The 12,277-nt window shown below is 40.8% G+C and overlaps 1 protein-coding gene across 1 annotated transcript in view; it reads left to right on the forward strand.

Moving 5' to 3' along the window:
* Hdgfl3 (HDGF like 3) overlaps nt 1-12,277 on the forward strand; it is a 50,213-nt gene that overhangs the window by 35,302 nt on the left and 2,634 nt on the right. The window contains exons 3-5 of the mRNA XM_050154022.1: nt 307-445; nt 927-1,082; nt 6,001-6,147. Of these exons, the coding sequence (XP_050009979.1) occupies nt 307-445; nt 927-1,082; nt 6,001-6,147 (442 nt within the window). The remainder of the gene's footprint in view (nt 1-306; nt 446-926; nt 1,083-6,000; nt 6,148-12,277) is intronic.

The raw sequence follows: 12,277 nt of genomic DNA on the forward strand, positions 1-12,277 counted from the left end.
TCAAAGTAAATAGCTCTAATTCTATCTTGTGTAACTAGAAATCAATTTTAAACGAAGTATATTGGTAATATTAATATAAAGTCAAAATTGGACAGTCCACAGTTGCTGACTTTACATACACAGATATCCATTTTATTGCCTTGAAATATGTTTCTAAAGCATCTTGTGATATGTGTTTAACCCAGAGGGTTTATATATACTTAACTTTATTGTAATGTGCTCTGACATCATATTTGATCTTGATATTTACAGTACCTTGTATTTGAAGGTCAGCGTGTCAGTTCTATTTCTGATCTATCTCTGCAGTGCATTTCTAGGTCCTAAAGACCTTTTCCCATATAAGGAATACAAAGACAAGTTTGGAAAGTCAAACAAACGGAAAGGATTTAATGAAGGATTATGGGAAATTGAAAATAACCCAGGAGTGAAATTTACTGGGTACCAGGTAATAGTTTGCATCACAGTCTCTTGTTGTACTCTTATTCTTGCTTTTAACTCTTATGCCTCTTTGTAAAATGTCCTTCTTGTTAGTACTTACCTTCCATTCGTTTGAAGTCAGAGTTCTTCTTTGGCTATAGCAGCAGTTTTTTTTTTTTGATTAAGTACCAAGTCTTGCCCAGAGAGTCTGAGTTAAGTGGCCATTGAAAAATTGACTCTGACAGTCATTTGGGTCATTAATTGAATCAGGATTACCCATGCTGCTGAGATTAGCTTCAAATTCTTGACCACAAGCAACCCTCCTACCTCAGCCTCAGCTGGAACTAGAGATGTGTGCCACTATGCCTGGCTGTCATAAAATAGTTCTTTATTTTAAAATGTTAGAAGTAGGCCAAAGTCTTTGAAATTTAAGCAGAGTGATTGTTTCCACAGTTTGTGTTCTTTTTTTTTTCCAAAATGTAATTGGCTGATTTTTTTTTTCCCCTTAGACAATTCAGCAGCAGAGCTCTTCAGAAACTGAGGGAGAAGGTGGAAATACCGCAGATGCAAGCAGCGAGGAGGAAGGCGATAGAGTAGAAGATGGAAAAGGCAAAAGGAAGAATGAGAAAGGAGGCTCAAAACGGAAAAAGTCCTACACTTCAAAGGTCACTGACAACCTCCCTCCCACTATTCATGTCTCATGCATGTTCACTAAAGGCTTTCATCTGGGTAGGAGGTATAGTTCCTTGGCAAAGTGCTAACCTAGAACATGTGATTCAGCCACATCCCCTCCGCCACCCCCACATACACACTAAAAACTCTAGAGGCAGAAAGGCAGAAGCCCTGAGGTACTCGGGGAGGCACAGCTGATTGCCCTGAATGTACTGCATGCTTAGTTGAAGGAGGAAGGTTAAACATAATACTGTAGGGTGCATCCGTACCAGACATTGAGTTAAACTGGGTATGCAGGACTGAGGATTCCGACTCCATCGAAAGGGAGAGGGGGCACAATAAACAAGTAAATAATAAACAAATGTAAATTATTAAAAGAGGAAGAAAACAGAAAGCACAGGTACCCTTAGATCTGGAGCACAGAGACACAGGTGAATGCTCAACAGTGCAAACTTGCAAGCGGTGTCGGTGAATGGGTCCAGGTTCTGTTCCAGATGTAGCAGCAGTGACGCGATGGCAGATTTACAAAGGGAAGGAGTAGGTTTGCTATACGGTACTTCAGATACGAAGTCAAAAATACCCTGAAATTTGTGAAAACTTTTGAAAGTAAGCTGAAAGTAAGAGAAATGGATCCTTGAGGAGCTAAGATTAGTTCAAGATTCAGTAGAGTTTGTCACATGATTGAACTCTTGAAATTATTTCTATTTCGATTCTTGTATTTATTCCCTCTATATGATTCGGAACCCCTGAGAAAACAAGTACCAAGAGCTTCTCATACAATTAGGATTTGACTTTGGCAGTTGTTAAAATCTACCTACTAACATATAGCTAAAATGATACCCATTCATTGTTATATCCTATGTTGTGTGATTCACTATGTATCTTAGTGACTACTACAAGGGCTGGAGAGATGGTTCAGTAGGTAAAATGCTTACTGCACAAGAATGAGGACCAAGTCTAGATAACCTAGCACCCACCTGAAATCGGGGCCCATGTGGCTGTAACCCCCGAGCTGGCAGGGTAGGTGAGACAGGATGATCCCTGGAAGGGGCTTGCTGGTCACCCAGTCTAGCCCAATGAGGGAGTCCAGTAAGAGACCCTACCTAAAAATAGAAGGTAGATTCAGGCCCTTTTGAGACCGTTGTGTTCTATATATAGGCAGCACTAAATGTATGCAATGAGTATTAAATTTTTTTTTTAAAAAAAAAGCACAAGCACATGTAGTTAGGAGGGGAAAATAGTGGGGAGGGGGTAGGAGAAATTGGACACATGCACACACACACACACACACACAAGCAAACAAATGATTACTTTTGGTGAGGATAAAGTTGGTTAGTTTTAAGTTGAATTTCTTTTAGCATTTGTGTTTTCCTTAAACATTCATTTGAATTTCTACTTAATTGATTACCTGCTGAGCTTGTATGGAATGTGTTTGCAACCTTAAATTATGTAAAAGCTACATAAGGCTTCAAAGACTTAACAATGGACATGTTGCCTTTAAATGTCACTATTTCATTGCATGTTTCCACAATCAACAGTACCAAGACTCATAGTTAGGGTAGAGTTAGCACTTTACAGCAGTAAAGGTGAAGCCTGAAATTTACCATTTAAGGGATTGTTTAATTTTAATTAATTAGAATTAACTTTTTATTTAATTGAAATTTTCATGATCACTTAAGAACTATGTTTATTTTTTCACTGTTGCTGGCTTTCCACAATGCTAGGAATTAAAACTCCTTGTACATGCTAGGCTAATACTCTACCACCTGAGCTACTTAGTACCCAGCCCAGAATTCTAACTTTTTTATATACATTTGTGTGTTGAAGTGGAGGTAAGATGTTTGGATTTTTTGTTTGCTTGTTTTTTGTTAGTTAGTTTGTTTTCTTTGTAGAGGGTCTGTCTCTGTGATCCAGCCTAGCCTGAAACTGAATACATATCGCAGACAAGCCTTGAACTCATGGTGGTCTTTCTGCTCCAAGCTCTGAAATGATGTGATTCCAGGTAGCTAGAAGCCCGGTCAGACTGTACCTTTTTCCTGTTAATAACACAGTGCATCTCAACTGTCACATAGATCAGAATCCTATGAATTGCTGTTGACATGCCTTAAGGTCCCAGAACTGCTGTTCCAGAACTTTGCGGAAAGGCTGGGAATCTAGTTGATAGGTCGGCTGACACAGAAGCGACACTGGGAGAACCACTTCCTGCTGTAGCCCTGTTACTCTCTCTGGAGTCCCAGTGTTTTTTTTTTTTTTTTTGAATACATGAATTTCTCTTAAAATTGAATAGTCTACTTTGTTCTTGAAAACTAGTAGTCTGTAAACCTTCTGTAACATCCAGTTATGTAAAAGGATTGTCTCATATCTCCTCTATCTACAGGATTGCATTTACCTGTGAGGGGAAAAAAACTCAATAATCAAAATAAAAAACCAAAGTACAGCAGGTCTGAGGAAAGTGACTTATCTTTTAACAAGTGTATAGCTGGTTCATGTTAACCAATAACTAGCAGAAACTAGAAAACTGTAAATTACAAGTATTTTATGCAAATAATTTATGGTTAAGGCTTATCAGATCCTTAAAACAAATTAGTAAAAATGCTAAAAGAGCAAGAATTTTAGTTAGCAGAACAACAGTTAAACATAAAACTAATTCAAGTCCACACTGATAAAACAGATGATAAACACTAATTTAAAAGAAACTTACAGGACTTATGATCTGAAGAGCTTTACAGAGTTAGTTTTGCAGCCAGATTTTCTGCGAAGATACTATTGTCACTCATTAGGAGATGTCTAAAAATGCCCTGGCTCTCGTTGGTGTGAGACTTGGTGTTTGTATCATGCTAAGTGCTGAGAAGCATAAACTCAGGGTTACTTACAAACAACCTGCACAGACATTTATATATATTATGATGTTCTACGTTCGGCTAAGAGTGGAGGTCAGCACTGTTACTTGAGGATACCTCAATCTAAAAAGGTAAAAACGATAGCATTTTAAACTAACAGTTTGGCTATGGTTGGTAGTTTTAATCAAGTAAAATAGAAGCAATCTATTTATGTGTTCTGTAACTAGAAGAACTTTCTCTTTGTATTTTAGGTTTATTTCATGTGTGTGCTGCCTGCATGTTTGTATGTACAACACGTGTGTGTATTGCATGCAGACCAGAATGGGAAATTGGATCCCCTGAAACTGGAATTATGAGTGGTTGTTAGCCACTATATCAGTGCTGGGAAGTGAACCCAGGTCCTCTGCAAGTAAGCTCTTTTAACCACAGCCATCTCTCCAGCCAATCTTTGCATTTAAAAAAACATATATGTAAGGGACTGGAGAGATGCTCAGAGGTTGAAAGCGCTTGTTCTTGTAGAGAACCAGAGTTCAGTTCTCATCGCTCACATTGGGTTGCTCACAAGCACAACTGCCCCTGTACCACACACATACAAAATAATTTTTAAAATCTGATTGTATGAGAAGATTCCAATTTGCTAATTCATTTCTGGAAAGCCAAAAAATTATTGGGTTAGTCAATTTACCTTAGTTTTTGTTTTTAAAGTATTTGGAGATTGATCTAAAAGTATTTCTCCTCACCTTCCTTTTTTCCTCTAGAGAAATGGCCTCATGTAGCCCAGGTTGGTGTCAAACTCATATGTAACCCAATCATGTTGTTGAACTTTTGAGCCTCCTCCTCTATCTTCTGAGGGCTGAGATGACAGATATCCATCCTCATGCCCAGTATATATAGTGCTGGGGATCAAACCCAGGGTTTCCTGCATGCTAGTCAAGCACTACTAACCGAGCTACAAGCCCAACCATTAAAACTTCTTAAGAGAAATACAGATTTAATAGATAGAAGGGCAAGCTGGTCAAGTTCAGAACATGTTAAAGGGACTGCATTTGGACATACAGCTTAGCTTCATTCACACAAGCCCATTAGTCATTGTTGATTGTTTATATGCTTGTAATTAAACTTGCTTTTTACTTAAAAAAAAAAAAAAACTGCTTAAGAGGAATCATCATGGTCACTCAGTTGGTAACAGCAGTTGCCACCAAGCCTGATGACCAGCTCAGGAACCACATGATGGAAGGAGAGAACTAGTTCCTAAGGATATTCTCTGACCTCCACACATGCTGTGGCAGGTGCATACACCCATACAAATACATCCTCATACACAATAAATACATATAATTCTAAAACTTCCAAAAAAGTCCTTTAAAGGGAAATGTTAAAAATGTAACATCTCACCATCATATATAAAAAGTACAGTTGAAGCCATATTTTTCTAGCTTTAGTACTATTCTGCCAGGCAACTTCTGCTGCAAACTATAATTTGATTTCAAAGGGAAGATGACAAAGAAAACGCCCTGGCTCGCCAGTGTTCCCTTGGTTATTAAGTAATTACCCATAGTTTAAAGATTAGACTGTCAGTGTCATGCTGTGGTGGGAAGGCTTTGTCAGAGTCTTTCTGAGTCTGTCCCTGGTCAAACAGCACAAGGTCTTCTGCCTTCAATGCCATGTGCTGTCTCGGGAAGTTCACCCCGACTCTCGGGACCTTGGTTTCTATTGCTATAAGGTGACTTTCAGTTCTGACATCTACTAAGGTGGTAGGTCCTCACCCAGTTGTGTTTAGTCATGCTGTGGGTGTCTGTAGAGTCCAAGTTTTAATATCATATTTCTTGCGATAATAAGGTGGTTGTCTAGCCCGTATCTGCTTCCTTTCCAGCTAGTTACTCTAGGCCCAGAGAAGTAAAACGACTTGTCCAGCAGCACCTAGTCCAGCCTTGGCACACTGAATGTGTTGTGTATGTCCTCCATCGAGTCAGGCGATATGCAAACCAGCTACTAATGCACCTCTTTACTTATGTTTGTGCATTTGCTGGAGCTCTGCTTTTGACTCTGATTTTTAACTTTTAATATTTAGAAGTCTTCTAAACAGTCCCGAAAATCTCCAGGAGATGAAGATGATAAAGACTGCAAAGAAGAGGAAAACAAAAGCAGCTCTGAGGGCGGAGACGCAGGCAATGACACAAGAAACACAACTTCAGACTTGCAGAAAGCCGGTGAAGGGGTGAGGATGTGCTGATGATTTCCTTATCTCCTGCTAACCTAGAAGACATTGCCCTTTGGAGTCAGTGTCCATGGCTTAGCCTTAGTAGACATGCGGTTTGTTGTGTCCATTCACAAACCTGAATGAGCAGTCAGATGTTTAGAGTCTGAGGACAAAAGAGAGCCACGTGGAAACTGTACCTTCCTGGAAAATTGGAGCTCTGAATATTTGTTCTTTTTCAAACTACTTTAGCAACTACAAGTATTTTAAAGTAGTTTGCAAGTTACTGAAATTGAGATTTAACAGCTCTGTTTCTTTACTCACAAAGTCAGTAGCATATCCAAATTAGAATATAAGTATTCAAGCTGGATCTGAGTGCTGATATTTAAAAGACTCACAGGACTTACTTTGACTCTAGTTGACTTCTGTTGACTTTGGCATTGCAGGCAGGTCCACATTTGTGAAAGTGGTAGGAAGGGAATTTGTGCACCAGGGCCTTTCCCATAGCACTTTTCTCTGTAGACCAGTTGTCGTCACGGAATAACCTATGAAGGCTGAGCACTTGAGAGCACAGCTCTGGCCCAACAGCACTGACTCCCAGCAACTGCCCTTGATGAAATTGTGGGTGAGCCGTGGAGCCTGGGAAGGGCGCCGCTCCTCTGTTCAACTGGTTCTCTGTCCATTCTCGCCTGTCCACACCGGTCCCGCTTGCCTGTCAGCTTTCCCTCTTCATCCCACTCGCCTGCCATTACTCTCCAAGTACACTTGGTTGTTCCCTTACTCACACCACACAGGTTAGGCTTCTGCAACCTCCACCTCTTTTTCCTCCTCTCAGCTTTTGAAACAGGGTCTTGCTGTATGCCCCGTCTGACCTAGTACTCACTGTGCAGCTCAAGCTGGCCTCAAATTCATATTACTCATGCTTGAACCTCTTGAGTGCTGGGTCTATAGGGTGCACCACCAGCTTGGCCTTCTTCTCCTTCAAGTCCCCTTCTCTCGCAGCACTTAGTACCATGCGGCTCTTCTCTCCTCCCGACTCTCACCAGTCACCGTTCTCTTCTGTTCCCCTCCCTCTCCTAGAGCTCTCCTACATCCACGGGGGCGGGGGTATGCCTCTAATTCCAGCGCTTGGGGGGCAGAGGCAGGTGGATTTTCTAGTTCGAGGATAGCCAGGGCTACACAGAGAACCCGTCTCGAAAAACAAACAAGTTCCTATTTCAATTTTTATTAACATTGTTCCGTGTGGCTTGTTTATAAACATTTAATGATGGTATTTACTCACTGCTGTGCTTTTAAGTTCATTTATTTGGTTATATGTAGCAGCAAGTTTGATTTTTTTTTTTGTTTTTAATTAAAGTTCTTACTCATGGGGGGTGCTGTTACAGCTTGCCATACATAGTTCATGTATGGAGGTCCCAGGACAACTTTCAAGGATCTGTATTCTCACATGAATCCTGGGATCAAGCTCAGATCTTGGGCTTAGCAAAAGTACTTTTACTCACCAAGCCATCTTGCCAGCCCTTATTCACTTTTCAGTGCTGTGTAATGCTCAGGTTATATAACATACAATGTTGGCTGTATGCCAAATTTATATATTCAGTCTACTGCTAATGGGTTTTTGTGCTATTTCCAGCTTTGGGCGGTTCAAAATTATATTGCTATAAGCATTCTGTCTCCTAGTGTACATGCTCGAGTTTTCTTAGTTTGCACTAGAGCTGGAGGAGCTGAAGTCCAGGATTATGGCTTTCAGGTTTACCAAGTCCCTTTCTGGAGGATTGGCCAGTTTATGCTCAGACCAACAATGCCAACAGCGTATTATTTTGGTGTCATCTGATTTTGGTTTTTGACAATATAAATGGTCATTTATATACAGTATGAATTTGTAATGCAGTGTCATCAGTCATATGTCTCTCTTTATGCTTACCAACTGGCTGTGTTTCTGCTCCATGATACACATTTCCAGGGTTCTGCCTGTTTTCCCATTAGACTTTTTTTTTAACTTCTTTATAGGGCTTTGCTTATGCTGTATGATACTGTTTAATATTTGTGTCTTATCTATTAACTTTCTTTTGATTTAAAAAAATTACTTCCTTAGTTTTATTTAGTTAGCTGCTCACTTTTCTTCATGTGGTTAGAATTGTCTGTCTTTAAGAATAACCATGGTAACCATCTGCTGAAATCATGTGCCCCTAGCGTAAGGTTCTGACTAGGTTCTCTTGTGTCCTTTGGTCAGTTACCCACTCAACGCTACAGTAGCTTTCTAACACGTCATGGTATTTCATAAAGCTGATAGATAATGTTAAACTTAATTTTAAATGTGGAATAGCCGTGAGCTGGGATAGAATGTCAAATGACCTTGATGTCAGATTGTTAAGAATGATTCAGCAGATGGATTATCAAAGGAACAGTTGCTGGAGCGGTGTCCTGTACAAGGGAAAAGGCACAAGATGAGTACACGTGAGGGAGGGAGTATTAGGGCACAGATACACATAGTTGGGGACTTGGGAGGAAAGCTTATCAAAAATTCTTGCGATTGCTTCTATTTTCTAAAGAAACAAGGTCATGACCTGAGGAAATGCAGGAAAAGTGCTGAGGTTTCACAGAAGGGAAAAGGTTTAAAAAGGCCTGGAGAAGAATAGGAGGGTGAGTGGGCTTGAGAAATGAGGTGGTTGCTAAGGAAGCGGGACTCACTTGGGGCTGGTGGGCATGAACTTGAAGTAAGCAGAGGGAGTGACTGTTTGCTCCAGGCAGACTGAGCTGTGCAGGCACAGAGAACAGAGAGGTGAATTCAGCTGGAGTTCGGGTCAGGAGGTTGAGGCCAGGGAGCTGCATCGGAAAGAGGACACTATGGAATCCAAAATATGTTCATGTAGTAATTGGAGTTTTTGGTGTTCGGGTTTTGCATTTTCTTTTACGTTAGATATCCCCTGGGAAGTGTATAGCTGGCCAAGATTTTCCCACTGTTGCTTGGCTCTCCGTCTTCCTTATTCTTCCTTTACTGTAACAGGAGCTTGTGGATTTGGTATGATCCCATTTACCAGTCCTGGGATTGTCTGTCAAAGCCTTCAGAAAGTCATTGTCTGTGTCTTGAAATACTCTGCCTGTGCTTTTCTTCACTTTTTTTTTTTAGTTTAAAAAAAGTGTTGCGTACATAGATACAATGTGTTTTGATCAAACACTTGCTGTTTCCTCCCCTTCAGTTCCTCCCCTATTTCTTGGCACCACTTTCTCCGCTCAACTTCATATGCTGTTTTCTCTAACATTTTCAGATTACTAGGTCTTCCATAGAAATCTTTGATTCCATTTTGATTTTATTTCTGTACAGGGTGGGGTGCAGATTCAGTTCTATCTCTTCCAGGAATGTATCCAGTTTTCCTAGAACCACTATTGAAAAGGCACTTTCCTCCTAATACATGTTTTGACAGAAATAAAAACTGGGTGCTCTGTCTGTGTGGTTTTATTTCCAGGTCCTCTGTTCTGTAGTCGCTTGGACTTCATGTCTGTGTTTGCGGTGAGACTGCAGTTTGTGTGTCTCTGTAGTATAGTTTGAGATCGTGGGTTTTGTACCTTCAGCATTATTGTTCCTGTTTAAGATCACTGAGGCTGTGGGGTCTTTACGTTTCTGTATGTATTTTAGGATTGTCTTTTCTAATTCATTGAACAATGCCTTAGAGTTTTGATGGGAATTGTATTTGGATATGTGTATCACTTTCAGTAATGTAACCATTTTCACAGTATGGATTCTGCCCATTCATGAGCTTAGATTCCCTGCCATCTCCTGGTTTCCAGTTCTTTCTTCAGTGTCATGAAGTTTCCTTGTGAAGGACTCCTACCTCCTTGGTTAGATTTATTCCTGGGCTTTTTACTTTTCTTGGAGCTATTATAGATAAGATGGTGTTCTCTGATTCTCAGCAAACTCATGATCAGTGTGTGGCAAGTTTTCTGATTTCTGTATGTTGTTTTTGCATCCCACTACTTAATGCTTATCTGGTTTAAGGATTTTTTTTTTTTTGGTGAATTCTTGGAGATTTTTTAAGTATAGGATGGTGAGCTGCATATAGGGATCATTTCTCCCCCTCTTTCTAGCCCTTTTATCTCCTATCTTACGAATAGTAGTGTCCTAGAAGGTGCTCGCATTAGGAATTGGTCTAGTTTCCTTTTGTTGCTGTGATAAAACACTGACCAAAAGCAACTTGAAGAGGAAAGGGTTTGTTCAGCTTACATTTCAGGCCATAATCCATCATTGAGAGAGGTCAGGGCAGGAACTCAAGCAAAGCAGGAGCTTGCAGCGGGAACCGTGAAGGCATGCTGCTTGTTGTCCTGTGCACTGGCCTCTCACTGGTGTGTGGTCAGCTAGCTTCCTTTCACAGCCCAGGTCCACCTGCCTGGGGATGGCGCTGGCCACAGTGGGCTGGGCCCTGCCACATCAGTCAGCAGTCAAGACAGACAATCTGATCTGGGTAGTCTCTCGCTTGAGATCCCCTTAGATAGCCCTAGGCTGTGTCAAGGTGACAGCTGCTGCTAACTAGGACAGGACCTGAACTAGTCAAGTTTTTGTTTAGCACAATCCCTCAGACCATTTGGATCTCACACAACTTTTACTTGTTTAGAAATCCTGGTTACTACTTCCTCAAATGCTGACCTTTGTGGTATGTTTTAGTCATTCTCTAAATACTACTGACTTTTACAAGTCTTTAAACGTCAAGAAGCTATCAATCAATGGAGGACTAAAAATTATACTTTTCACTTAAATAATCAATTTTTAATCACTAGCAACAAATACTGTTTTTCTTAGGAATTAGAGTCACTATATTTTCATAAAGTGATCAATTCTAAAGTTTTTATTAGTGTATAATAACCACACAGATTCATTAGGAAGTTTTTATCCATATACACTATTATTATGTTTATCCAGGCCTGGTCCCCTCCTACCTCCACTTTCTCCCTTTCCCTTTTTAAATCTAGAATCTGCATGTGATTTTTTTAAAAGCCTTATTTGTCTAAGTCTTATTTATATCGTTTTGTTCCAGTCATTTTCCTTCAAACAGCATAGTTTCATTTTTTTGACTGACTAAAACTTGTATGTGTGTCTGTGTGTGTCAGGTTTTCTTTATCCTTTCATAGACCCTAGCATGGTTCCATGACTGGGCTATTGTGAGTAAGTGCCACAGTAAACATGGTGTACAGGTACCTCTGCTGTATGCTTTGAGTCTTTGTGTGTGAATTCAGAAGTGGTATATATGATCAGCAGTAATTCTGTCTTTTTGTTGTTGCTGTTGTTTAATTTGTATGCATGCCTGCGCATGTGTATACCAGAGGGCAGCATTGAAATTCTCCATCACTCTCAACCTTTTAAAAGAAAAAAAAAAAAAGACAATTTCTCACTGAGCCTTAAACTCACAGACTTTGCAGGCTGGCTGGCTAGTGCCCCCAGCCATCTCTGCTTCCTCCACAAGCACTGGCATTGCCACCATACACTGCTGTCCCCAGCTGCCCTGGTGCTGGGGATCCACTCAGTCCTCATGCTGAGCAGCAGGCACTTCCCTTGCGAATCCACCTCCCCAGCCTTTGTCCATAGTCTTCTGAAAACCTCCATACAGATTCCACGGCAGCTCTGCTCGTCTGTCTCCCCAGCACTGTGTCCTCACAGCATTTCTTGTTTATTTCCTTGCTGATAAATGGCCATCCCTCCCAGGGTGAGATATCTTACTGCTCAGTTCACCAAATATCCAAATCTTAACATCAATTTTTTTCACATAAAAATTATACTCCCATGAGAAAATCCTTTTGGCTTCTGCCTGCCGTATTTTGGGTATCCATTAGCTTTGCTGCCCAGTACAGCCTTTTTCAGTGTGCCTCCCATTAAAGTACCTCAAGGGGATTCTGATTGGCTCCTCTAGATGTCAGTCAGCATAGCCATGGAAGGCACGGAAGGGGATCACAAAGCATGAGCACCACATTGACTCTTTGGGTAGAGGAAGTGTCAGGCCTGGCAGATAGCCAGAGCGCTGTGTCCAGTATGGACACCACCCTGAGTTAGGGTGACTAGAAGAGGACGGTAGCTGGCGTGAGTATTTAAAGCTGTAGCCTCCGCAGCTGATCCACAAGCCCCCGTTTGACAGTGCCTTATTTAAAAATAGGTGTGCTCCTG

Source organism: Alexandromys fortis, unplaced genomic scaffold (assembly GCF_014885135.2).
Source record: "Alexandromys fortis isolate MF-2015 unplaced genomic scaffold, M_Fortis_MF-2015_v1.1 scaffold_86, whole genome shotgun sequence".
NCBI lineage: Eukaryota > Metazoa > Chordata > Mammalia > Rodentia > Cricetidae > Alexandromys > Alexandromys fortis.